General features: G+C 42.4%; 2 protein-coding genes across 2 annotated transcripts; one reads left to right on the forward strand and one right to left on the reverse strand.

The window, feature by feature from the left end:
• Positions 1 to 2,720: 2,720 nt before the first annotated feature.
• LOC146577494 (actin-associated protein FAM107A) lies at positions 2,721 to 12,052 on the forward strand. Its single transcript, XM_085267665.1, has 3 exons — positions 2,721 to 2,926; positions 11,329 to 11,470; positions 11,933 to 12,052. Exons 1-3 carry the CDS (start codon positions 2,868 to 2,870, stop codon positions 12,050 to 12,052), a joined length of 321 nt encoding a protein of 106 aa, XP_085123791.1. The 5' UTR covers positions 2,721 to 2,867.
• A 3,555-nt stretch (positions 12,053 to 15,607) lies between these two features.
• snapc2 (small nuclear RNA activating complex, polypeptide 2) lies at positions 15,608 to 27,298 on the reverse strand. The gene is made up of 7 exons (XM_085255059.1): positions 27,055 to 27,298; positions 25,848 to 26,021; positions 23,996 to 24,116; positions 19,096 to 19,184; positions 18,558 to 19,002; positions 17,309 to 17,397; positions 15,608 to 17,052 (listed from the first exon to the last, which is right to left on the reverse strand). Exons 1-7 carry the CDS (start codon positions 27,262 to 27,264, stop codon positions 16,735 to 16,737), a joined length of 1,446 nt encoding a protein of 481 aa, XP_085111185.1. The 5' UTR covers positions 27,265 to 27,298; the 3' UTR covers positions 15,608 to 16,734.
• Between the last annotated feature and the right edge of the window lie 116 nt (positions 27,299 to 27,414).

Here is a 27,414-nt window from a genome sequence, read left to right on the forward strand (position 1 = left end):
TAAACCAAATGATGTACAAAATGTATTTATCATCTGCAGATGTGAGCCTGTAGACCAACTGATATTTATCTGTAATTTGAGATTAGCAAGACAAATACATATATATAATAATTATTAAAATTAAGTCATTATATTGGTTTAACATAAGATAATTAAATACACTGAACATCAAAAGGTTAAACATAAACAAACATTTTGTGTTATATTTACATGCGATAACTGTAAATGACTGAAAAACATAATAAATATATAAAAATCATGTTCATTTAGCATGTAAAAGAGTTGTGCAGCTATAAATCAGAACATTAATGTTGACTAAACAAAATTTATTGTGTGCAACTGATGTACATATTAATTTTTCTTGTTAATCCAACAGTTTACTTTTTGAAGCGTATAGCTTTCATTTTCTGAGTGAATCAAATATGTTCTAGTTGTTCATCGTTGTTATGTACATGCACACCAAAATATTATGGATACTTGTAGCTGATAACTAGGTGTGAATACTGTCTTTTTGTTTGATGTGACCTTAACTTCTGTGATGAATTTAGGCTACATTTTGTAGATGTTACAAGTTAGGTAAAGGCAGACTGACTTTGTACTCAGTGTTTAGCCATATAGTCATTGTTTGTGTGACTTTTCACTTGCAGTTGATCAGCTGTGTTACCTTCAGTATTGTTTTGCACTGAATAATTTGAATTGATTATTTTATACAATATTTTTATTTGAGATTATCTGTTACTAATTTTAAGTAATTAATACTGTCTAAGTCTAAATATTACTCTTATACAATATTATCGGTCACATGCTTCTGTGTTTTGTAGTTCTTTGTGTGCCTAATGTCCAGTGTAACACATGTTCATTGTAATTACAAAGTAGCTCTAACAATACAAAGAGCTTTAATATATAAATGTCCCAACAAAGGACACAAGGTGCCCCTCAAACAAATTAACAACTATTTTCTCTTCTTAGAGGATGTGCAGATATTAATTTATTGAAAAGTTTCAAAAAGAAGAGAAGCTGTGCTTTACAGGGATCTTTGGTGTATTATGGTAGCACACAGTGTTCACAAGCTACTGCTGTCTGAAAAAAGAAAAGTCAACACAGCCTAGGTTTTACCATGTGCGCTTCATACTAACGTAACTCCTCGACCATTTGGACTAGAGAGACACTTCAAACGGTTACTGAAAGACGAGAAGACAAGCTTTACGAAACTTTATGGTGCATCATTAGAAAGCGCATGCAATAACAGTGCAATCACAAGTAAGAATTGATGACGCACGGAGCAGAGAGGCGGGTGTGGAGAAGTGGCAACGCACCAAAAAACAGATTTATAAAACTGAGTAGGCTCAAAAACGTTTTTGTACATATTTAGTGTAGTTCACATTTAAAGTTGATGTTGTGTTGCATTTTGTTCCTGTTTCCACTTAACTATAAATCTGAAAAAACAGAGTCCGTTTGTTGTTGTTTTTCGAATTTAAACTGTGTTTCCATCATAACAATACAATAATATAAAATGAGGCCAGATATTGAAAGCTGAGTTTATTCTGAAAAAAGGGGACAAACGCATTCGTTTATAATATGATTTCTGGTCTTTTTCCAGCCAAAATTACCATATAAGTCCAGGTGGCTTAAATGATGCTTGGTCGATAAAGGATTGTACAACTATTGCAGTGTATACTTGTGCTTTTAGACAGATGTACAGAGAGATGTACAGGCATGAATGATTTCTTGTTTCATCTAGCCAGCATAAGTGGGAGGGCGAGCTGGAGTGGGACAAAAAATTGGCCCGGGCACTTTGACTCAAGACCAGCCCACCAGGTATTATCAGAAAAGCCATAAACCAACGCTGTTGCAACAGTGATGTACACTGCCTTGTTGGTATATAAGTATGATTTCTATACATTTTACATCAGATGACCACTTTGGTTGTAAGATTCAGATAATTATTTACCAAAAGCTAGAGATTTTAAACCACCAACTCTCTCCAGCCATGTTGATGAATTACCTTTATTGGGTGAAAATGTTCATTTCCAGTGAAATGACACAGTCAGACTATGCTTACAGGATGTGATGTTATAACACTAATGTGTAATTTATTTGTTCAAGACGTATTTCTTTGTTATGGTAAAGAACATTAAAATCATGATGAACAACAGGAGTGGCGATTTCTCTAAACTTGTGTATATAATTTGGCATTTCTTATTGTAGGTCAAAAATAAATACATAATATAATTTTATTTAGTTTAAAGGTTTATTTGCAAGACACAAAAACAGGCAAAATTAAAAGTTACAAATGTGCTGTGCATGAAACGAATTCAAACGGGGCGACGGAGCCAGGTGCAGATGTGTGTCACAAGTTAATCTGGCTGTAGGCTATGGTACTCAGCCACAGGTGGTGGTAATTGACTCGACTCCATTTGAGTGCACACAAAGTAAACTGCACACTTTAGCTGTGAAGTGAAAACACTGAAATCGCAGTAATAACACGTACGAGGGGAATAATAACGAAGACTAGATTCTCCTGATCGTTACTCTTGCTGTCCTGTGAACAGCATCGGCGTGGTGTTAATTGTTTGCTGTTCTCACAATCGCCTCCTGCCTGGGAATATCACCAGGTAAACTTCCGACATTTTTAAACATTTTGTTGTTCAACAGCAACAAGACTGTCGGACTGTGTTTGAGGAAACCTCACAAATGTCACAGATGAAATATCTGTTTGCGTGTGCAGAGCGAGTTTAGATATTTGCATCTGTCATTCCTTTGAGCTACTCCTTTAACATTTTTTCTTTTGTTTTGTTTTTTTAATTATCATTTCTGTGTCAGATAATGGAGTCAAATCTGGCGCCTGTGTAGAGCACTCAAAACCCATGAAGGCTTCCAGGGCTCACGATGCACTCCACAAGGAACTGCTCCTGGCACATAAGAAGTAGGTACCATATGAAAACCAAATATTTTCTAACATTTGAATGAAGTCTAATGCGGTCTGTTCATCATTTTTTATCACACACAAATGTGACTTGTAGTCTAAATTACTGCGAGTGGTCAGTAAGACTAGAAAAGTGCTACACCACACTATAGGTGGGAGTACATTACATTGCAAGTCTTCACCTGTTCTTCAAGGGTCACCTGAGGGCGAGTCTGTTTTTACAGGCAACTTCTTTCAACATGTTGCACATATCTTTACAATCATCTGTTCGGGACATTTTTCCACTGATATCTACCATTACCCATGTGATAGTTCATGATTTCTTTGTTAAATAAACTAAATGAGCAAGCTAAGCTTTGTCTGTACAGTCTCTGTTCTTTGTTGTCAATTTTGAGCCAACTTTGTAACACATGTGGGCTCGTTCATAGCTTTGAATGCTTTTTGGAAGCACCAAGTAAAAGTTAATTCTCCAGAGAGAGGGGTTTTGTATGTTGTCAACACATGTAAGTTAGTTCTAGCTTTTTATTTTAGATTCTCGACTTAGTGAGTCCCACTATTGTTGATTTAAATGGGGGGACCGTTTTTCCAGCAGGTTTCAGAGATTGTGTTCTGGGTAACTGTACGTGTTTGTTGTCTTAGTTTGTCTTAGTGTTGTCTTAGTAAGGGTTTATTGCTGGTTAAAGGTGGTCACAAGAAAATGCCAGCTGTAGAACCCTGGTCTTCTGAGCAGGAAGCTAATGAAGTTCACATTTGCATTGATTTTTGTTAGCTTTTGTTATTTTTATCTGTTGTCACATAAACCCCAGTGATCCTGTTTTATTTGCAGCCATACAAGGTTATCTTGGTTTCGTCAAGCTAAAAAATGTTTTCCAGAACAGAGCAGGCTCTTTTAGATTGGTGTCCATAGATGGACAGTGATACATCTGTCTCAATAGTGTTCTTGACCTGGCAAGTTGTTGTGATGAAGTTTGTCTTAACCAAGAAAGAATTCATCCACCTTTTGTCTTGTGTAGTCTTTTGACAGTTTAAGGGGTTAGTAGGCCACTGCAATAATTCTAGTGTCAGATTTTTCATTTGAAAAATTTTCTGACACTCCGCGGGCACCTTCGTTCTATTTAGCATCTTAGAGCACTGGATTTTGGTTGAAACCCACAGCGGGTAAGGAGCTTTCTTGTCTTGACCAAGGACCAAGATGGCGGCGCGTGAACACGAGGCTCAGTGTCTCTCCAGAATCTGCTATTTAGCGTTTTTTTAATCTACTTTTAACCGGATTATTCATCCAGAATTGCTGTGCGTTGCTGACCTACAGCAGACAAGAGCTTCTGGACATCTGGACTCATAACTCCAACAGTTTTATCGCCGATCTCCGACTCATCCCAGAGATCTCCAGAACACCAGAGGCTGCCCACTCTCCCCGGCCGGGCGGAAGTGCACGCAGACGGCGCCGAGAACGTAAACAAAGGCGAGGTAGGCGCGGAGGGCTATGGGCTAAGGGCTAAGCTAAAGCTAACAACAGTATTTTCCTCGCCAATGTCCGTTCTCTGGCAAACAAAATGGATGAGATATGGCTCTCCATCACTAACAACAGACGGATTATGGACTCAAATGTCATGTTTTTCACCGAAACATGGTTGAACAACAGCTGCCCGGACAATGCTATCGAGTTAGCAGGACGCCACACACACCGAGCCGACAGGCTAGCAGATGACTCCGGCAAGACCAGAGGTGGAGGTTTGTGCATTTATATTAACAATGCTTGGTGCATGAACTCCACTACTATTGAGAGTCACTGCTCACCTAATGCGGAGTCTCCTGCCACACCAGAGGAGACAAGACTTTAGACCGTGTTTATTCCAACCTGGCTGGAGCCTACAAAGCAACACCCCTCCCCCACATTGGACAATCGGACCATGTCTCCCTGTTCCTCACACCTCGGTATTCACCACTCATCTAACGTGTGAAACCTGCTGTGAGGACAATTAAAGTGTGGCCAGAGGGGACAGACGCAGTGCTCCAGGACAGATTTAAAAACACAGACTGGAATACGTTCACTCACACAGACCTGGACCAGTACGCCTCATCTGTACTGGAGTACATCTCCAAAACCACAGACAGTGTCACCACCCAGAAACGGATCACCATGTACCCCAACCAGAAGCCTTGGATGAACTGGGATGTTCGTCTCCTCCTGAAGGCCCGCAACACCGCCTTTAGGTCAGGAGATGCACACGCCTACAGTACAGCCAGGGCTAATCTAAAGAAGGGCATCAAAAAAGCCAAACACCATTACAAAAAGAAGGTAGAAGAACACTTCTCCAACTCCAACCCCCGACGCATGTGGCAAGGACTCCAGACCATTACAGACTACAGGACCACCAAACCCTCCCCTGCATCCTCCGATGTCTCCTTCCTCAACAAGCTCAACAACTTTTATGCTCGTTTTGAGCGAGGGAACCCCACAATCACAACCAAAGCAGACGTGACGCCAGACCACAAACCTCTGACTCTCTCCCCCACCGATGTAGGAGCGGTGCTGAGCAGGATCAATGTCCAAAAGGCGGCAGGTCCTGATGGCATCCCCGGGTGTGTTCTCAGAGCGTGTTCTGGGGAGCTTGCAGGAGTGCTCACAGACATATTCAACCTGTCCTTGGCCCACGCTGTGGTACCGGCCTGCTTCAAATCCACCTCCATCGTCCCGATACCCAAAAACTCCAACCCATCTTGCCTCAATGATTACCGCCCAGTAGCACTCACCCCCATCATCACTAAGTGATGAAGCACACTTCAAATCCTGTCTCCCCCCCACCCTGAACCCCCACCAATTCGCATACCGCCAGAACAGGAGCACAGAGGATGCAGTCTCCATCGCACTGCACTCTGTCCTCTCACACCTGGACAACAACAACGCCTACGCCAGAATGCTGTTTATAGACTTCAGTTCAGCATTCAATACAATCCACCCCTCACAACTCATCAGGAAACTGACAGACCTGGGCATCAGTTCCCTCATCTGCAAATGGTCACTGGACTTCCTGACCAACCGCCCCCAACATGTCCGGCTGGATAACCACTGCTCATCTACAATCACAATGAACACCGGTGTACCACAAGGCTGTGTGATGAGCCCTTTCCTCTACTCCCTCTTCACCCACGACTGCAGACTTGCTGATGGTTCCAACACCATCATTAAGTTTGCAGATGACACCACAGTGATTGGCCTCATCAGTGACAACGATGAGGCCGCCTACAGGGAGGAGGTGGATCGTCTGGCTGAGTGGTGCGACAGAAACAACCTGCTGCTTAACACCGAGAAGACCAAGGAGCTCATTGTGGACTACAGGAGGAATGCTGACCCACATCCACCCATCCACATTAAGGGGACGGCTGTGGAGCGTGTGAGCAGCTTCAAGTTCCTGGGAGTCCACATCTCCGAGGATCTCATCTGGACGACCAACTGCTCCAAGCTGGTCAAGAAGGCTCACCAGTGCCTCTTCTTCTTGAGGACTCTGAGGAAGAACCACCTGTCCTCAGACATCCTGGTGAACTTCTATCGTTGCACCATCGAGAGCATCCTGACCAACTGTATAACAGTCTGGTACGGGAACTGCTCTGCCTCGGACCGGAAGGCGTTGCAGAGGGTCGTGAAAACTGCCCAGCGCATCGCCGGAGCACCACTTCCTGCCATAAAAGACATCTACAGGAAGCAGTGTCTGAAAAGGGCTGGGAAAATCATCAAAGACCCCAGTCACCCATCACATGGACTCTTCACCCTCCTGCCCTCTGGGAGGCGCCACAGGAGCCTCCGGACTAAGACCACCAGGTACCGGAACAGCTTCTTCCCCACAGCTGTCAGACTCCTGAACTCTGCCTCCTGACATCTGACCCACGTTAACACATGGACTGAACATACACACACCCACAATGGACAACTGTACCCTCAAACACACAATAATAACATGGACTGAACCACCATTCACAACCACTAGCACTTTATATAGCCTCTGTAGGAATTATATCTCACTTATCTTAACTGCACTACTGTATAGCTCTGTGTAAATAATCATTCTGTACATACGATAATTTTTAATCCTACAACTGTTTATAACCTGCATAGTTCCCATTTCTGTTTAGCTGTATATCCCAGATTTCTGTATATTTTTTTATTTCATATTCTGTATAGTTTTTCATAGTTATATCCTGTTCATAGCCTGTACAGCTTGTACTCACTACAGCCTGGACATACTGTACTTAAAGTTATAGCATATTCATAACATACCTTCATACTGTGTATTATAACATACCATAATAGACATATTTCTGTAATATACTTACATATCTACATTATTGCTAATATATATTATAATATATCTATATCATGGCTAAAGCACTTCTGGATGGATGCAAACTGCATTTCGTTGCCTTGTACCTGTGACATGTGCAATGACAATAGAGTTGAATTCTATTCTACTCTAATTCTATTGATGTCAGTGGCTTTTATTTCCTCCTTTCACCAGCTTATTGTCCTTATTGTCCTGTGTTGACTGCTGGGATCTTGTTCCAGAGGTGTGGACTTGAGTCATATGACTGAAAAGAAAAAAGTCTTGTGACTTGTCTTGGACTTTTACACCGATGGCTTGCAACTTGAACTGAACTTGAAACTGTTTACTTGAAAAGCCTTTAGATTTGGAGTAAAATAAAGATAATAAAGTTTATGTCATGGTCTGCGACCCAGTGAGTTGAATTGTTTATTATTTACTTGCCACATTATTGCTGTCGGTGTTTTGGTTTTCTTCCCTTTGCCCCTCATGTTTCTCTGTGCTCCCTCTGTTCTGTGTCTTGCTATCCCTGCCTGTGTGTTCCCTTGTTTCCAGTGTAGTCAGGTCACTGTGTAAAGCCCGTCTCTCTGAGTCTGTGTCTTTGCATGTGTGTTGAGTTTCCTATTTTATCCTGTTGAAGATGGTGGACATCTTGTAACCTTTTGAAGAAACAACATATTTGACACAAGGTAAGAACAAAGTCGCAATTAGTGCTGTCCATCCATACTGTTCCTCAATCACCACCTTAAAAAACTTAAGCCTCAAGTCAATTTCCTGAATGGCCTGGTAAGGAGTTTCCAAGCATCTTTGAACAAAAGATTTCTTGGAATCATTATCAGTGTGCGAATGGCTAGAGCAGCCTCCTCAGATCCAGTGTACCTCAAAGCAGCTGCTTTGGATCCAAAACAATGACGTGGTCCCACCTCTGTCTTGTTCTTCCCACTCAGCTGACATCTCAGGATTTGCCTTACTGTCTGTAGATATTTTGTGGTTGCTGCTTTCCTAGTGGCAGCTTCACGGTTCCCATTTGGCTGTGGGGACAAAGGTCTTAAGGAGACAGGACTCACCCCATCTGGTCCAGTAGACTTGCCTGAGTGGAGTCTTCTCATTTGTCTCTGAACCTGGTCTTGAGTGAAAAAGATAGGTGGGGTGATAGAGGGGCGTCAGGACTTTTACAGGAGGCAACGGTGCAATGTGGAGAGGGAGGGAGAGAGAGTGGTATGGCTGTGGATGTAGCTGACTGTAGCGATGTAGCGAGAAAGGAAAAAAACATATTTATCAACGTGTCAGAGCACTCCTGACGTTGTGGTACATCTTATCTCCTGTTGGGGTAAGGCTGTTGGGGGGTGAGCATTCACTGCAGTGTCGAATCTGTTGAAAAACACATTCAATTCATTAACTCTGTCCTGGATGACTCAGCCCCAGCCTCTGCTGCTGAATTGCTGCATCTGTTGTTTTCTTTAGCCAGTAGATGTGGATCATCGCAGGGGCTGATACTGTCAATCTCCCCCTGCTTGGGACACCTACTTGAATATCTGCCACTGCGATGGATACTCAATCCTGTTTATGGAGGTTACTATAGTCTGCTTTTAGCTCCACTAGCCACTAAGCACTGGTGCAATATGTTGTGTCATTCTGCCATATGCTCTTCTGATATTGCTCGGTCTCAGTTGGGCTGTATACACTGATAGTATACCTTGGATGTCTCAGTGGAGAGTAGCTGGCAGCGCTTCAGGACTACTTCGTGCGCACAGACGGGAGCATGTTTAAAGAAGCAGCCACACGAAACGGCCTCCTGGACCTGGACAAGTTCACTGAATTTGTGACCTGCTACATCAGTAAGTGCACAGAGGATGTAACGGTCTCCAAAAACACACCACGAGAACCAACGAGAAGCCCTGGTTCACTGCAGCAGTACGTGCATGTCTGAGAGAGAGAGATGCTGCTTTCCGGTCTGGAGATAAACCGGCTCTCAGAACAGCCAGAGCCCACCTCTCTCGCGCCATCCGACATGCAAAGCGTGTGCATGCACAAAAGATCCAGAGCCACGTCCACAACACAAAAGACTCACGCAGTTTATGGCAGGGCATTCAGGCCATCACACAGTACAAGCCTGGACCAAGCAGCTGCATCAGTAAGGCCTCCTGGATTGTGCTTGACCCCTCACACTCCTCACATGGACTCTTTTCTCTCCTTCCATTTGGCAGACGCTACCGCAGCATCGGGGCCTGATCCTCCAGACTACGGAATAGCTTTTTCCCACAAGCCATCAGACTCCTGAACTCACTACCAGGCCCCCATCTCCCCCCACAACACACCCCCACACAAACTGTTAACAGACTCTTTTGCACTTTACACACCACTCCCTCTGTAAGATGGTAAATGGTAAATGGCCTGTATTTGTATAGCGCTTTTACTAGTCCCTAAGGACCCCAAAGCGCTTCACACTACATCCACCCATTCACACACTGGTGATGGCAGCTACATTGTAGCCACAGCCACCCTGGGGCGCACTGACAGAGGCGGAGCTGCCGGACACTGGCACCACCGCCACATGCTGCTTTATAGACAAATGTTTTACTCCAGGTTTACAAGCTGGTGACTTTAAACCACTCCAAACTCTAAATTGTAACTTCTCTTGATCCCCTAAGACTTAAGTGTATATTTGTTTTTCGTACTCCTTTTTATATCTATTTATTAGCCCTTTTCCACTGATGTAACCGGAGCCCTGTCGTCTTGCTTCTCTGTATGCTGCACTGGATATAGCAGAGATGACAGGATGAAGGTTACTCTGACTTTGACTTTCCTGAATTCTGTCTCCATTGTATACCTCTTCATGATCCTAGCCAGGGATATGAGTCTTTACTTGGCAGTGCTCTACAGCTCCAATAGCTAGCTTTGGAATTTCTCCCCATGTTGCCTTGATCTTGGCATCGCATATCCGTCTCCATGGAGGGTCCTCCTCATTGTGGGTCCTTGTAACCAAGCATTCCAGTGGTTTTAGATAAGTTATTTGGTTGCAGTGATGGTTGCAGTAGAGATTGTCTGTGCTGCATATACATCTGTAGTTGGTACTGATAGGTTTGTAACTTGAACCCATCCGCTGGAACGTTGAAGACAATATAATTACACAGCAAAGCAAGACACAAGGCACCAAAGTTCTCTGGTTTACTCATGCATGAGGGAGACCTGCCTAGAGCCAAGTGTCGTCCCACCACTTGACCTCCACCAGACTCTCAGCCAGGCTCCCCATAGCACTCCTTTTATTGTGGTTACATGAATATGCATAGGGTCATTAACATATAGCATCTTACATAGGTATACATGTGAACAAAGAATACTGTGTGTGTGTGTGTGTGTGTGTGTGTGTGTGTATGTGTGTGTGTGTGTGTGTGTGTGTGTGTGTGTGTGTGTGTGTGTGTGTGTGTGGTACTGCTGATCAAAGGGTCATACATCCTTGGTCAGGAAGAGGGTAGCCTCACCCTAGATAACACGGTGAGGAAGTCCTGCAGCTCATCTAAACAAAAAGCACTTAGACTAGAACAGATGCAACTACGTTAATCCTACCATAAAATAATAAGAGAAGGTACGACCTCTCTCGTGCTCCCAGGATGTGGGTGTGCATTCTAGTGTGGAATACACACCAAGCCTTTGCAGCCTGTTAAAGATCACAGTCCTATCACTACACAATTGATTATACACCTCTAAGCATATATGGTTAAATATTTCTAAGCATAAATGACAATCAACAATACAAAACCTAACAGGTACTTCACATAGTCTTGGTAAATCAGTCAGTAGGGTCTGATTTTACCAGTAGGCCTTTACCTGACATCATGGCTCCCCCTTGCTGTAGCTTTCGAGTTTTACCTCATCAATCTTCAGTTGTGATAACAGTTGCTTCCTGATGCTGGAACACTGAGCTACTAGTTGCTTCTTTGTTAGTCTAGATTTTAGGTGTTGAAGATTCCTTAGGTCCCACCTCCTCTTGATGTAACACCTTCCGCTGGTAGGTGTGGTAGCATTTCAACAGCCCCGTATTCTCATCTTAACTGCAGTTTTTCTCTGCTTCCTTTATGGATAAAGGGGTTTGGCTCTGAGCAGCAGATCAGAACTTCAGCAGGTGCTTGAGAGGAGGAAAAGGGAACAGAGTTACCAGGATGAGGAACAACATAGTAGGACTCCTCTGGAGAAAGTCCTACTCAGACGTCAGCAGAAACAGCATGAGGTAGTAAACTTAAAGTGTTGCACCAGCTTTAGCTACTTTTAGTAAGTTCCTTCATTTAATCGGATCATCCATTATAAACAGTGTCTAGTAGGGTTCAAGACCATTTCCTCCAAGACTACTGTAGGGTATTTATCTTACAATATAAACCACCCTGAGGTTACTGCTGTTGTGATTTGGTACTATATAAAACATAATTGTACTAAGGAAGGACTGTAGATAAAATGAGTGGATTTCAGATATCATGAAGAACATTATTAACACAGAACGCAAACGGACTGAACTCAGTTAAAGCACTTCTTACTCAATGCGTTTAATATTTGCATACATTCACGCAGAATGTATTTCATAAACAATAAACATATTATGTCATAAAAAGGACCTTTTTATGACATGAAAAAAGTTACTTTTTCTCTGTCATTTATTTTCAATAATAAGTTCTATGTGCTTCTCTTTGTCTCTTAGAGAGAGAGAAAACAAGATGAGGAGGTACGAGAGGAATCCCAGCTGATGGAGTTTGTTCGAGTCCGACAGAACTTAAGAAAGATCCACACCGTGGTCCAGGAGAAGAATGCAAACTCTTGAACTGTTATTGAAAAATATGAAAAGATTTATTGTTTCATTTCACTTTATTCAATGTCTGATGTCCTTTACATGTAAAAACACTGGTTGTTGAAATACAGAAAGGAAAAAAAAAATTAATACAAAATTGTTACACATTTTTGTTATACTTTACATGTGCTATATTATATACTTTTTAAAAAGAAGATATTCATAAATGTAAATAGGAACTGTTCTTTAACTTGTGCTGTTTAGTTATATTGAAGTCTTGTTATAAATTACTGCTACGTTTATGTTTTAATAATACCAGATGTTTTTGCAAACAGTTGCACATAAAATCCTGAACACTGCAGGACAATTAGCATGTTTTGTTGTGAAGTGGAAAAAAATACAAATCAAAATGTAAAATTCACAAAATTTGGCCAATAACTCTTGTTAGTGATGGAACGGACTGTGCTGAGGCTTCGGGGTATGTGTCAAGAAATCCAGTATTAGGAATAAAATGATTAAATAAAGCTGTTTTTATACACATTGCTATGTGCTCATTAAAGAGGGAATTGGATTATCGTGATTGTGCAGAGGGTTTTGCAACATGCTTACACATTATACCGTTTAAAAGTCAGGATGATATTTCTGGGCCAAGGGATCAGGGTTCAGAATATCCTGAACTTAGATAATAGATAGAATCAGTAGGATAATATTAATCAAGGTTAGGCAGGGAGGAGTTTTCTGTTATATTCCAGGAGAAGAGCAGATACGAGACAAGGCCAGATGTGAACAGAGAGAGAAGATTCGCAGGGAGACGGCAGGACCGCCACTTTGCTTCCCAGAAGAAGACAGTCATAACAATACTTGTTTGTTCTTGTTTTATAAAACTGTACAGCCCGCTCTGATGGTCATCCTCTGTGTGAGACAGACGGCTGATTTCACTCTGAGGTCCAGCGCTGTAAACTTGTAATTTCAAGTGCTGAAGCAAATTAAATCTTTTAAACGACAGAAGTTCTCCTGTACTTCCTTAAGAAAAAACAAACATGTCACCAGAAAGTCTTTTATGAAGATTCTTCGTCATGAGGCTTGCTTCATTAGGGTGAGTGATGTCACCGATGACATCTGAAGCCTTGCTGGTTCAGAAAGTGGTTGGAGTGTTTGTGTAATTGATGATCATATATTAAGTAGATTGGATCCATGCAAAATTTTCATGTTAGTGTTCAAGCTTGTTTTCATGGAAAAAGAAGTGTCTCCCCCTATATGGCATCACTTTGTCCTGATTTCTCCTAATAAAATATTACACATAATGTGCAATGTGTTACTGCGACTACAATATTCACAAGTCGGATTTTTTTCATCATTCTAAGGTGAAGTATTTGTTGTGTGCCAAGCACCTGACCTATGGGTATCATCTAGAAAGAGGTGCATTAATCCAAGCTGGCTGTGGGATACTCGTCCACTCTGTGGGATACTCGTCCACTCTGTGGGATACTCGTCCACTCTGTGGGAGCCAGGGATTGAACCACCAACCTCCTGATCAGCAGCTGCCCTGCCCTACCTCCTGAGCTACAGCCACATCATTAAATATTTTTTTAAAGTGTCATTAATTAAAAAAAATGTAAAATCATTCAAAGGCATTTAAAGAAATTTGAAGCATTTAATAAATAATAAACACTTTAATGGAATAGTAATGACTGATATAGTTAATTATTTCAATTTTAATTTGTAATTAATTAATTACACATTTAATTATGTATTTATTTTGGCATTTGTGGGCCTCAAAGCCCAAGCACAAAATATAGTTTCTTCCCTCTGCTGCTGAGGATACATTCATCTGAGTCACCAGCCTCAGAAATCACAAGTTAACAGCAGCTCAGATCAGAGCCCAGATAGATGCACACAGAGCTCCAGTAGCAGACACATCTCTACATGTTCAGAGGAGACTGTGTGAATCAGGCCTTTATGGTCAAACAGCTGCTGAGAAACACAAGGAGTGGACATTAGACCAGAGGACATCTGTGCTTTGGTCTGTCCACATTTGAGAACTTTGGTTCCACCTGCCGTGTCTTTGTGCGATGCAGAAGTGAAGGCAAAAGGACCAACAAGTGCTCAGCATCTCTGGGAACTCCTTCAAGACTGTTGGAAACCGTTTCAGGAGACGACCTCATGAAGCTCATGGAGAGAACGCCAAGAGTGAGCAAAGCAGGACTCAAAGCAAAGGGCGGCTTTCATTACTACATAATTCCATATGTGTTCATTTATACTTTTGCAGTCTTGATTGCAGCAAGGAGGAATTATGGCAGGAGCCCTAGCTCCGCCTGGAAGAGAGAGCTGGGGATTCAGTAACAGCAGGTCCTCATCTTTGGCCTACACCTTTGCCATCATTATATCTGGCAAGGAGTAGGCTGGGGCGCCACACAGCTGGGCCTCCAACGCCAACTAAGACAAGCTTCTCTTAAACATAAAACAGAAATTTGGATGCCAGATGGATCAATATCTACCCACCCATCAGCCATAAATGAGTAGTTTGAGAAATTCTACCGCGACCTTTACATCACCTTTTTTTTTTTAGGTATTTACAAGTCTGAAGCTTTACTAGTAAGCACTTCAGACTTTCACAACCACCAGATCATTCAGTTACTGATGACATACTTGATTTGGACCCTTGTGCAAAAGGCAATATTTGAATAAATTATTTCAAGATTCACCGAGCTGGGAAAAAACTAGATTAACATGAATAAAGGATCTCAAAATGGAAATTCCCAAAGAATTCTGGCAGCTCTGTCTAGAGCGTTCTGTATTAGACAATGTTTGATACAATTTAAGAGAGTACTTAGTTACAGACAAGCAAAAATGTATCCAACTGTGAGTGTAGCATGTGCAAGATGCCAATCAGGTTCCAACCACATTAGGGAATATGTTTTGGGGGTGCCCTCGGCTACACAAATTCACAAGAATGTGTAGGTCTTTCATACACATGCAACAGAACAATTTCACCATCGGCCCACATCTCCACCTTTAGGATTCCTGCCCAAGCTGTTATGGTTTCGTCACCACAGCTAAAAGCGATTGCTTTCGCCTCAGTCACGGCTCAAAGGTTTATTCTTCTCCACTGGAAATTAGACAAACCTCCTTCTTTTAACAACTTGGTAAAAGAAATGCTTTAAATGTTACAGCTGAAAAAACTGAGCTACAGCAATTCAGTTCAATTTTATTTATACAGCACCAAATCACAACAGCAGTCACCCGAAGGCGCTTTATATTCTAAGGTAGGCCCAACAATAATCCTTACAGAGGAAAAACTCAGATTCATGGATTTAAAATGGACTCGTAAAGTTTTGGCGAACTTAAAATAAAACAAAAAATAAAGCTCGCTAGCAAACATGAAATAACTTTGCCAGTGTTGGTCTATGGGATGCCAATAATAGTCCATTTGATTAATTTACCATGCTGAGCATTGTTACGTTAACTTGGTGATGACTTTGCTTACAGAACTGTTATATCGTGAGTGGTGCTTCATATGCCAATGTGGCCACATTGTACATCATAGTCATGCACTTTATTTTCATGTTTTACAGTAACAGACACGCGTTTTCAAGAACACAGGTTTATTGAACTTTTTTAACTAACATTTCTCAAACAATTGTGAGGACAGAATATCCATTGTACTAATTTCATTTTTTATATCATGGATTTTTTACATTTGTGACACTACCATTCAAACCCAGGTCTACTTAATAAAATTACATGTTTCCAACTTCCTGTACTTTTTTGCATTTATCAAAATATGCTGATATTTTATTTACAATGCTTTCTGTAGACAGTGCTGAACAGAACTGTTGGCAGGTCAATGAGCTGCATATCTATTGCTCTTCCTCCTCCAGGTCCCAGCAGCTGCTGAATAGGCAGGCATAATTCAGTCAGGTCCGCTGTTCTCCAATCCCCAAATCCAGACTCCTGTACCCAAACTGCCAGACGTAGAAGTGTGATTCATCACTCCAGAGAACACGTGTCCTCTGGAGTCCAGTGCTTTACACCACTGCATCCAAAACCTTTCATGTAAGGCTCGGATGCAGCTGATCAGCCACGGAAACCCGTTCAATGAAGCCGTCTAAGTGCTGCTCTCAAGCTCATTTGAAGGCTTTCATTCCCAGTGGTTTTCACTTTGTTATACTACTGGCAGACTGGAATATTCAGCATTGCACAGGCATCCTGTAACGGTACCACGCAGGAATGTATTGAGCTCATGACAGCGACCCATTCTTTCACAAACGTAGAACCAGTCTGCAGGCCTGGAGCTTGATTTTATACAGCTGTGTTCGTGGAAGTGATCGGAACACCTGAATTAAAGGGTTTGGGTAGGCGAGGGAATACTTAATATAGTTTTATTACATTCAGCCATTCTCATAGATGAAAGATCTGAAAGTGCTGTTTGGAAGTGTTGTTTAGTTATATTAAAAAGTCAATCAGTTATCTGCAGGAAACATTTCAATTAAAAAAAAAGATGCTAAATGTCCCAAATGCATTTGTTTAACTGTACTAACATAATGAGCTGAAAGAACAGCTTTGCATGAATGATACAGCTCGAAAGTTTGAAATAAGAACCCACGTAATTCAAACAAATAAAGAAAATCAATTAGCAGGAGCTTTTGACACTTAACATACTGTGATGAGCTGAAAGCTCAGTAATGGGTTTAAAATCACTACAACAACAACGTCTAAATAATTATGGATTCCTGTCTACGCTTTAACAGTGTCAGCGGCACAATAAAAGGGTTAAGATGAGGGGGCGTCACATTTGAATAATCTAATTTGCTAGATGTGGTAGAGCTCTGTGTTGATTGGCTGTCGGCTTTGTGCATCAGTGACTTCTTTCCTTCACCGTCCGTGACGTTAGTGCTGTCGGTAGTTCCTGTAGGAGTCTGATGGTCTTGAGGAACCAGTGCCTTTAACTGAGTAAAAAGTTCATCATCCAGTTCTTGAAACCTTCTTCTTGTCGTGTTAGAGTCAGCGGGGGCAGAGAGACACTGGTACATCTGAAACACAGAGGGTCTCATCAAAACACTGGAGCAAAAAGTTCCTATTTTTAGGTTCTGCCAGAAACATAAAAAGCCAGACGGCTGACAAAACCTAACCAGCACAGATCACCAACTGTCCTCGGCCTCCAGTGAAAGCCAAGAATGAAATTTATTTCAATCAAAGTAATTTTATCCTCAAAAGAAAAAACAATTTCAGGGCTTTCAAAGCCTGATCACATGAAGACGACGGCTGTGTGTAAGCAGCAGGTCTCACCTGGATCATATGTTTGTGCAGTTTGTTGCAATCTAGCAGGGGAAGCTCCTCTGGGAGAGACATTAAAAGGTCCAACACTATGGCACTCTCTGGATGACAAAATGTATTATTAGCAAATGTAAATTCACCAAGTGAAAGCTATAAACAGACTTTCAGGATCGATCCAATATTTTGAGTAACCAGAGGAACAAGAACACAATGCACGTTTCAGTTTTTCCTTTTTAGCGAAGCTTTGGTCAAAGACAGCACCAAGTCTGTTTCATAATAGTGTAAAAGGAGTTCACAGAGTAGGTGTACCCTGGTTTTATATGTTGTTTCTTCAATTTTTAATTAAAAAAAAATATCTCTTTCAGTCTCTTTGTTGGTAACATCTCCATTTCAGCTTCACCGACAGGTGTTGCCGGCATAAAATGTAAAATAAGCTTCTATTTTTTTTAAAAATACAATAAAAAAAACTCTCAGTTTCAACATTTGAGAACTTGTTTTGTACTATTATGAACTGAATATATGCTTTAAAAGACCTGCATATCATTGTCTGCTTTTGTGTTTAGATTTTATGAAGTGTCCAAACAATTTGGGGTCAACTTGTGACGACCAAAATGGTTTCCCGGAGCTTGAGGGGTTTGCACATTCACAGGTTGCCTGATGGGAGGGGACGCTGCTGCAGACAGTTACAGTCAGACTGCAATCACTCCCAAAGACATTGATGAAGGTTGACAAATAATTGCTGTCGACTTATAGACAGATTGCCATCAGCTGGTTGTATTGTGCTTACTTTCTACAGAACAAGAAAGTTGCTGAGCGCAAATGAAGTCGTTAAATGTGAACTTCTATGTAGACAACAGACGTGAGTTTTTACTATTACAGTTAACTGCTGTATTATTTTACAGACTAATACCCGACTGTTAGCAAACTAAACTCTGTCTTATATTTAAGAAGCACATCTTGAGTACAGCTTTACCAACACGAATAACTTTTGATTTGTTTCTCATGAAGACATCCTGTTGTTCTGAAGACAGAAACGAACCTTTTTTCATTAACCTCACATGAATATTACATAAAATACTGACGGCACCGGTGCAACCCCTCAGCCTCCTGGCAGACACACCTACATTTGAAAATCCTAGATGACTTCATACTTAAGTTTTCACATTCACAGGATATTTGTGGAAAGGTTTACGTGTGAAATTCAGCATGTTCAATGTGTTTGTTGCAAAAGGATTCTGCCATAATATTCAGCGATGCTTACCCATGGGAGTGAGTTGACAATCCTGATTCGGTTTTTGAACTGTACTTAAGAAGCCATAGATCCTCTCAAAGTCCACTACACACTTGACACCAAACATGTCTTTTGTGGCATATTTGCTGGTCCGACCAAACTTGGCATGAAATGCTGTGGCGGAGACGGACTGTGGGAGAGTAGTGGGTGTGGAGCAGCTGGAAATGGCTGAAGAGGCAGCAGTGGATAATACAGAACGGGGGACTGAAGTAAGGGTAGTGGCAGAGCAAGAGGCGGGCACATTAAGGCTGGAAGACAAAGACTGAGAGGTGGAGGTGATGGCGACGGTGGTGGGCTGTGACTCGGTGGGCTGCTGGGTGGTCTTGTTTATTGACCTGCTAAGACTTGGAGATGTCGAAGACCTAGAAGGGGGTTGAAGCGGTCCTTTCTCTGGCGTTGCTGTCAGAGATGCAGTCTGTAGATATACACATGGCTTGTCAGAAGTTTCAAATGTGGGCGCAGGCTGTTGCTGCGGTAGACAGATTGTGCCGTTTGGCATGCTACATACTTGAGATGGTGCTGGCGGTGTTTTGGATGGCCTTGTGGTTGGTGCTGGAGTCTTGGGTGACTGGACTGCCTTTGTGTACCGATGCGCACCTAGAGAGGGACGTTTTACATTTTTAGTTGCAATATATTTTTTCACAATAATATGGCAGCAACTATCAACACATGTAATAAGGCGTTACCTTGGGGATCAGAAAGGACACACCTACAGTTTGGCTACTCTGGTCTGCATCTGTGGATGTGTTTGTAAACTTGCAGCTTTTTCCTGTGATTTGGTTTCTTTTAACACAGAAGAGTCAAACTGAACTCTGCAAACCTTAATTCATCCCTACAAACCATGTGAGACTGTTCACTCTGCTTACTGGTCAGCTGTGTCTGTGGCAGGAGTAACAGAAGTAAATACAGGGAGATGTTGCTGTGTGCCGGACTACTGGAGAACATGGACAGTTTACATAGAAATCACAGTTAGCTGCTAACCCATATATTGATGCCTATGATATATCTACCTGCACATTTTTAGTACCTTGATGGTGGAAATAACTCATTTTTGATGTAAACAGACTAAACACCACAGGTGTGAAAAGACCCAAAGACACAAAACAAACAGGCTGGTGACCACTTTCATAGTTGTGACAGAGTATCTGGTCTCACAATCAATATGCAAGTGGCACGACAGCTCTATGAGATTGTCTTAATATACAGTAAAAGCCATAGAAAGCAGGCAGGTGTTTGTTTGTTTTAAAAAAAACAAGAACATATTTTTCCCATTACCATGTTCAGGTGCCCAAAATATGGAGCAAAACGGATATTACATTTCACAATATGGGAAGCTGTTATTCCAGCTTTATTCTTAAATGGATTAAACTCATTTTCCAATACAACACTCCCTAATGACAAAGTTTGCTTGAGAATTTCAATACATTTGCTTTTATTCCAAATTTATTAGTTAAAAACCAAAAATACAACATGCACATAAGTATTCACAGCCTTTACCGTCACACTCGAAACTGACCTCAGGTGCGCTGCATTTCCTGTTCTTGTCTGCAACTTAATTAGAGTCAAGCCTTGGTAAATTTAATTGATTGGACAAGAAAGGCCAGCTCATAGTTTATGGTGCAGGAGCTGTCTGTAGACCTCCAAGACAAGACAAACACAAATCAAGGCTGCAGACAAACTTCATGAAGGCCCCAGTGAGCACAATGGCCTCCATCAAGTTTAGAAGCACCAGGACTCTTCCTGGAGCTGGTGCTGATCAAGGTGTGGGACCGGGTGGAAGGGCCTTAGTAAGGCAGGTGACCAAGAATCCAACAGACACTTGTGGGCGATCGTGGCTCAAGAGTTGGGAGTTCGCCTTGTAATCGGAAGGTTGCCGGTTTGAGCCCCGGCTTGGACAGTCTCGGTCGTTGTGTCCTTGGGCAAGACACTTCACCCATTGCCTACTGGTGATGGTCAGAGGGCCCGGTGGCGCCAGTGTCCGGCAGCCTCGCCTCTGTCAGTGCGCCCCAGGGTGGCTGTGGCTACAATGTAGCTTGCCATCACCAGTGTGTGAATGGGTGGATGACTGGATATGTAAAGCGCTTTGGGGTCCTTAGGGACTAGTAAAGCGCTATATAAATACAGGAGTTTGTTACTAGCAGCTATATAAATACAGGCCATTTACCATTTACTCTGGTGACGTTCCAGTGCTGTTCCACAGAGGGAGGAGAACGTTCCACAACGACAACCACTTCTGCATTATTCGACCACTCAGACCTGTATGGTCGACTGGACAGATTAAAGTGAATCCTCAGTAAAAGCGATGATGCTTGCCTGGAATTTGCCAAAATAGATCTGAAAGGCTCTTATACAGTGGGGCAAAAAAGTATTTAGTCAGCCACCGATTGTGCAAGTTCCCCCACTTAAAATGATGACAGAGGTCAGTAATTTGCACCAGAGGTACACTTCAACTGTGAGAGACAGAATGTGAAAAAAAAAATCCATGAATCCACATGGTAGGATTTGTAAAGAATTTATTCGTAAATCAGGGTGGAAAATAAGTATTTGGTCAATAACAAAAATACAACTCAATACTTTGTAACATAACCTTTGTTGGCAATAACAGAGGTCAAACGTTTACTATAGGTCTTTACCAGGTTTGCACACACAGTAGCTGGTATTTTGGCCCATTCCTCCATGCAGATCTTCTCGAGAGCAGTGATGTTTTGGGGCTGTCGCCAAGCAACACGGACTTTCAACTCCCGCCACAGATTTTCTATGGGGTTGAGGTCTGGAGACTGGCTAGGCCACTCCAGGACTTTCAAATGCTTCTTACGGAGCCACTCCTTTGTTGCCCGGGCGGTGTGTTTTGGATCATTGTCATGTTGGAAGACCCAGCCTCGTTTCATCTTCAAAGTTCTCACTGATGGAAGGAGGTTTTGGCTCAAAATCTCACGATACATGGCCCCATTCATTCTGTCCTTAACACGGATCAGTCGTCCTGTCCCCTTGGCAGAAAAACAGCCCCATAGCATGATGTTTCCACCCCCATGCTTCACAGTAGGTATGGTGTTCTTGGGATGCAACTCAGTATTCTTCTTCCTCCAAACACGACGAGTTGAGTTTATACCAAAAGTTCTACTTTGGTTTCATCTGACCACATGACATTCTCCCAATCCTCTGCTGTATCATCCATGTGCTCTCTGGCAAACTTCAGACGGGCCTGGACATGCACTGGCTTCAGCAGCGGAACACGTCTGGCACTGCGGGATTTGATTCCCTGCCGTTGTAGTGTGTTACTGATGGTGACCTTTGTTACTTTGGTCCCAGCTCTCTGCAGGTCATTCACCAGGTCCCCCCGTGTGGTTCTGGGATCTTTGCTCACCGTTCTCATGATCATTTTGACCCCACGGGATGAGATCTTGCGTGGAGCCCCAGATCGAGGGAGATTATCAGTGGTCTTGTATGTCTTCCATTTTCTGATGGTTGCTCCCACAGTTGATTTTTTTCACACCAAGCTGCTTGCCTATTGTAGATTCACTCTTCCCAGTCTGGTGCAGGTCTACAATACTTTTCCTGGTGTCCTTCGAAAGCTCTTTGGTCTTGGCCATGGCGGAGTTTGGAGTCTGACTGTTTGAGGCTGTGGACAGGTGTCTTTTATACAGATGATGAGTTCAAACAGGTGCCATTCATACAGGTAACGAGTGGGGGACAGAAAAGCGTCTTACAGAAGACGTTACAGGTCTGTGAGAGCCAGAGATTTTCCTTGTTTGAGGTGACCAAATACTTATTTTCCACCCTGATTTACGAATAAATTCTTTACAAATCCTACCATGTGGATTCATGGATTTTTTTTTCACATTCTGTCTCTCACAGTTGAAGTGTACCTCTGGTGCAAATTACTGACCTCTGTCATCATTTTAAGTGGGGGAACTTGCACAATCGGTGGCTGACTAAATACTTTTTTGCCCCACTGTACCATTCTTGCCTGATGAAACAAAGACTGAACCCTTTGGCCTCGTCTGGCTCTCTTCCACAGCATCTTGTGTCATGCCTAACACCCCTCATCCCCAACTAGTTGCAGCAGATGGCAGCCTGAGCCCTGCTTTGCTGCGGCTTTCTTCCTGTTAAAAAGTAGTGGCTCCCCATCCAACCTGATGGAGCTCGAGAAGTTCTGTAAGTAGAATGGGAGAAACTGCCAAAAATAGGTGTGCAAAGCTTATGGTAACTTATCATTTTGTCATTATGGGGTGTTAGGTGTAGAATTTCTGCTATGATAAATGAATTTAGTCCATTTTGGTCTTGACATTGTAACATGACAAATTGTGGTCCAAGTGAATACTTTACGGATGCACTGTGAACCTTCAGGGGGAATGTTTTTGTTGTTTGTCAATCATTTCACACTGACCTATGAAACACATAAAAATATAGAAATAAATCAGTGTAGCGTCAATACTGGCAGGGCCCAGTCAGACCCTTCAGCCTCCTTGCAGATGCACCTATGGTATAAATCTCTGACTCTCTTCCACAGCATGTCTTTATCTTGTCTTCCATCTCTCCCCCCAACCGATCGCAGCAGATGGCCCCTCCCTCCCTGAGCCTGGTTCTGCTGGAGATTTCTTCCTGTTAAAAGGGAGTTTTTCCTTCCCACTGTCGCCAAATTGCTTGCTCATAGGGGGTCATATGATTGTTGGGGTTCTTTCTGTATGTATTATTGTAGAATCTACTGTACAATATAAAGCACCTTGAGGTGACTGTTGTTGTGATTTGGTGCTGTGTAAATAAAACTGAGTTAAATTCAATTCCAAAATCCAAAATGCCTCATTCTCAACTTATTGCGTTTAAAAGATTTCCAGAAAACCTTACGGTCAAGTTCACTGGCATTCAAAGTTTTTTGAAATTTTTTAGCAGATACATCTAGATTATCATTTTCAAAATCCTAGGTGACTTCCTTCTCCAGTTACTACATCACTTCGTTCTCGAGTTACGGCATACACAAACTTGATTGTTGGCATTGCCCACCCTCATTCCATCCAGTGTGATAAAAATACAAGACCAGCCTTTTATGGCTGATTTACCATGAAACCATGAAAAAAATTCAAATTATAGGCGCTTTGTTACTAGCAGCCTGTTACTTAAAAAATGGTAACTGAGAAACTGAGAAAGATAACACAATTTGACAGTACAAAAAAAAATATATTTTTGCACCAACAATGCGATTCAGAAAGAGCCATTAAGCAAAAACCTGGCGTACATCAGCATACTGTGCAGTGTGCGCTTAGAAAACACTCTACCGCTTACCAAACGTTTATCAGAAATGGTCTCAATACAAGGGTGGCTACCATTAAAAATAAAAAGGAGCAGGCTCTCGTTTCTGGCAGCTGAATACATGATGCTGAGAGGTGGTTGGAGGAGCTACAGGTTTGTACCTTGCACTGGCACCAGTATTGGCCTCAAAGGGATGGTACGACCATCTGTGGGTGGTCTGTGCACCTGGGGAGGGTCACCATTTCTCAAAGTGCAAGGCTCTGTAGAAGACACGATCAGCATCTGAAAACACAGAGAGAAGCAGAATGTGGGAGAACAACATTGATTCAACTGTGTTTTTAACTACACAAATGTAACTATCAGCAGGAAATTTAAAAGCAAAGAACAGAAAACTTTAGTTTAATTTACATGCAGCAAGAATTATTCCTTGCAAATTAAGATGAGCTGTTGCACATTATTGATTTGTCTTTTTTGAAAAAGCTATATTCATTTTGATATCAGCCAAGCTCATGAAGGTGGTACTTTAATGCCATATATTTTCTGAGGTGGTACTCATCATAAAAGGTTTGAGAACCGCTGCTCTAGCTGATCTCGATGAACACCAAGGTGTTCCCAGACTAGCTGAGATGTACAGTCTCTCCAGCATGTCCTGGCTCTGCCCTGGAGCCTCCTTCTGGTGGGACATACCCGTTACGCCTCACCCAGGAGGCGCCCAGGAAGATGTTAGATGCCCGTACCACCTTTACTGGCTTCTTTCCATGTGGAGGAGTAGCATCTCTACTCTGAGCCCTCCTGGGATGGCCAGAACACTCAGCTCTCTTTTCACCACAATTTTAGGTGCAGCGTCTGCATCACTGCAGCCGCAGCATCGATCTGTCTGTGGATTTCCTGCACCCCCTCTCTCATCACTCAACAAGACTCCGATATACTTAAACACCCGCACTTGGGACAGTAACTCGTCGTTGACTCCACCCTTTTTCTGGCTAAGAACCATGGCCTCAGACTCAGAGGTGCTGCTTCACACTCGGCTGTGAACCGCTGCAGTGCGAGCTGGAGGCCACCACCTGATGAAGCCAACAGAACCACATCATCTGCAAAGAGCCGAGACGAAATTCTGAGACCACCCAATTTAAATTCTGTCCATAAAAATTCGACAATTCCAAAAGCACCTCTCACAGAATACTCCAAGGGACACGGTCGGATTCCTTCTGCAAGTTCACAAAAGACATGCAGACTGGTTGGGCACTGGCACCCACCCCGTGCAACCTCAAATAAGATTCGGAAAGTACTGGGAAAAATTCTCTGATAGAAATATGTGAAACGATAGACTTTGAAAAACTTTGTTTTGCCTGTTTGTCTATGAGTCTTCTTTTTTTGTCAGTGGGTCTTTGGGTATAAAGAACAGGCTCCACCACTTTCCCCCCTCTTTGTTGGAGACAGCACAAAGCAAAGATGACAATCAGCACAAGGAGAGTTTTACCGATTACCACAGCAATTCAACTTGAGAAACATGAACAGGTAGGAAAGAAGGCTGCAGCTTGACTTGTTAGCTGCTGAAGTTCAGTTCTGGCTGCTGGGCTGGGGTCTGAGTAACTTAGCCTTAGCCTTAGCATCCTGTCTGTACAGGTGTTTGCAGAGAGCTGAGGTTCTGTTAGCAGTATAATAAGAGATTTGTTTTTCTGTCCTGGATGTAGTTTGCACTTTATCATCATGCTCTTGTCCTTTTCTTCAATAAAAATAAGAGTTCGGTCCATATCCACGCTGTAGACTGCGCCACTATTTTTCTCCACAGGCACACAAATTGAAATCAGCTGACTGTACACAAGTGCAAGGAGAACCAATAAGTGGAACCAATAGGCAAGCAGAATAACAATCCCAATGAATTAAAATACTGGGTCTCGTTTCTCCCTACTGATAACAGATCTATCCTGAAGTATGACTGTTGTGTGAAGGATTTGTTGTTTACTTAAATTATCACAAAAATAAAGTTAAACTAAATTTAAAAATGCCTACCTGAGAGAAAGCAGTGGAAATAGTTTCCTCAAGGGTTCCCACTAAAGAAGAGGCCATGTATGTCCACTCCTCAATGGGTTTTCTAACGTTCCTCTCCTCCCTCCTTTGCCTTTTCAGCTTCAACCTGGCATTTAAGAGCACTTTGTTCTTCAGAAGTTCAACCACAGACTGGATCTGAAGGAGGGAAAGGACAGTGCGTGTCTTTATGCACAGTCAGCACACAGTATAAACAAAAATTAATAAACTCAGTTCAAAAAGTAAGGAATCTTGTGTTAGATTATTTTTTGTAACAATATTTGGCAATAAACCTCATGCTCTTTAGTCCCCTAAAACGCTGTCACGTTTCTAAGGAAAATGCACTTGCAGCGGTTACAACGATGGAAAACTTGCCAAATCTTCTCTATCAATGACAAACAACTTATTCTGACAAGATGCTGACAGTCAGGTCCCTGTGAGCATGGTCAAAGTATGCCACGCTGACTGACCCACACCATAGGGCAACGTTAAGCTGGTGTTGTTGGTCCTAAATCTCCAAATTGAAGACCAAGTTCGAAATAATGGGAGATGTCAGCACTCAGGAACCATAGGCGGTCTTCTACAGATTTGCAGGATTACATGGCACTCCAGACAATCTAGCATAGACGGCACACGGCCAGTCTCTGGCCTCATAGGGCTGCCATGACTGCCCTTTACTGTTTGCACTGGTATTGACAACATGTGCACTGGAACCTGAAGATGTGGAGGAATATCATCTTTGGTGATGATGAGTCCAGATTCTGTCTATGACACGGAGGACGCTACGCTGCTTGCTGCACCAATAAGGTGACAGCTTTCAGCTTTTGGTGAAGGAAGTGTGCGATGGTGTGGGATGTCATCGTTCTCACTGGAAATCCAAAGTTTGTCATTACTGGGGACTCATATTTCCAGTTTCTTCAGACTTTAATCATCCGATCCAATAAATGACACTAAATGTGAGCTGTTTGGCAGTGACAACGATCTGAAGGCACAAATACACGTTCCTTACGATTTAAGGGGAAATATACAGATTCAAGACGTATTAAAAATTAGGACTGTTAAAACAAACAAATAACCACTCAAACACATACTTCCTTACTTTCTGTTTATATAAATTAAAAAGGATATTTACGAAAGACTTGTTTTGACTTAAGTACCAACGAAAAGCGTCGTTTCTGTATGAGGGCCGTACCTCTGAAAGGGACCGAGTAGGCAGGTGTTTTCTCAGGAAGGCACAGTCGATGTCTGTTTTTCCTGCGGCGGTCCTGCTACTCAGTCCTTTAAGGGCAACAAGAAGTTTCTTCTTCTCGTCTCGATGCCAGCTGCATTTACCGGAACGTTCCGGCTCAGCGTCCAGTCTGTCAGCCCACTTTGTCCGAGTAACGCGAGGATGCGGCTTCATGTTCGCCTGAGATTCAACACAGGTTCCTGCTACTCAAAGCAGGAAAACCCAGTGCGCATGCCCTTTGCTCCAAAACTTCCGATAATACATTTTCAGAATAAAAGTTGAATATTTCTATTTGCTACAAATAATTTGTTGTTCAGTGTGCAT

Source organism: Mchenga conophoros, linkage group LG3 (genome assembly GCF_057382185.1).
Source record: "Mchenga conophoros isolate Kocher_MC1m ecotype Shallow Benthic linkage group LG3, M_conophoros_male_GT1.1, whole genome shotgun sequence".
In the NCBI taxonomy this organism is placed as follows: Eukaryota; Metazoa; Chordata; class Actinopteri; order Cichliformes; family Cichlidae; genus Mchenga; species Mchenga conophoros.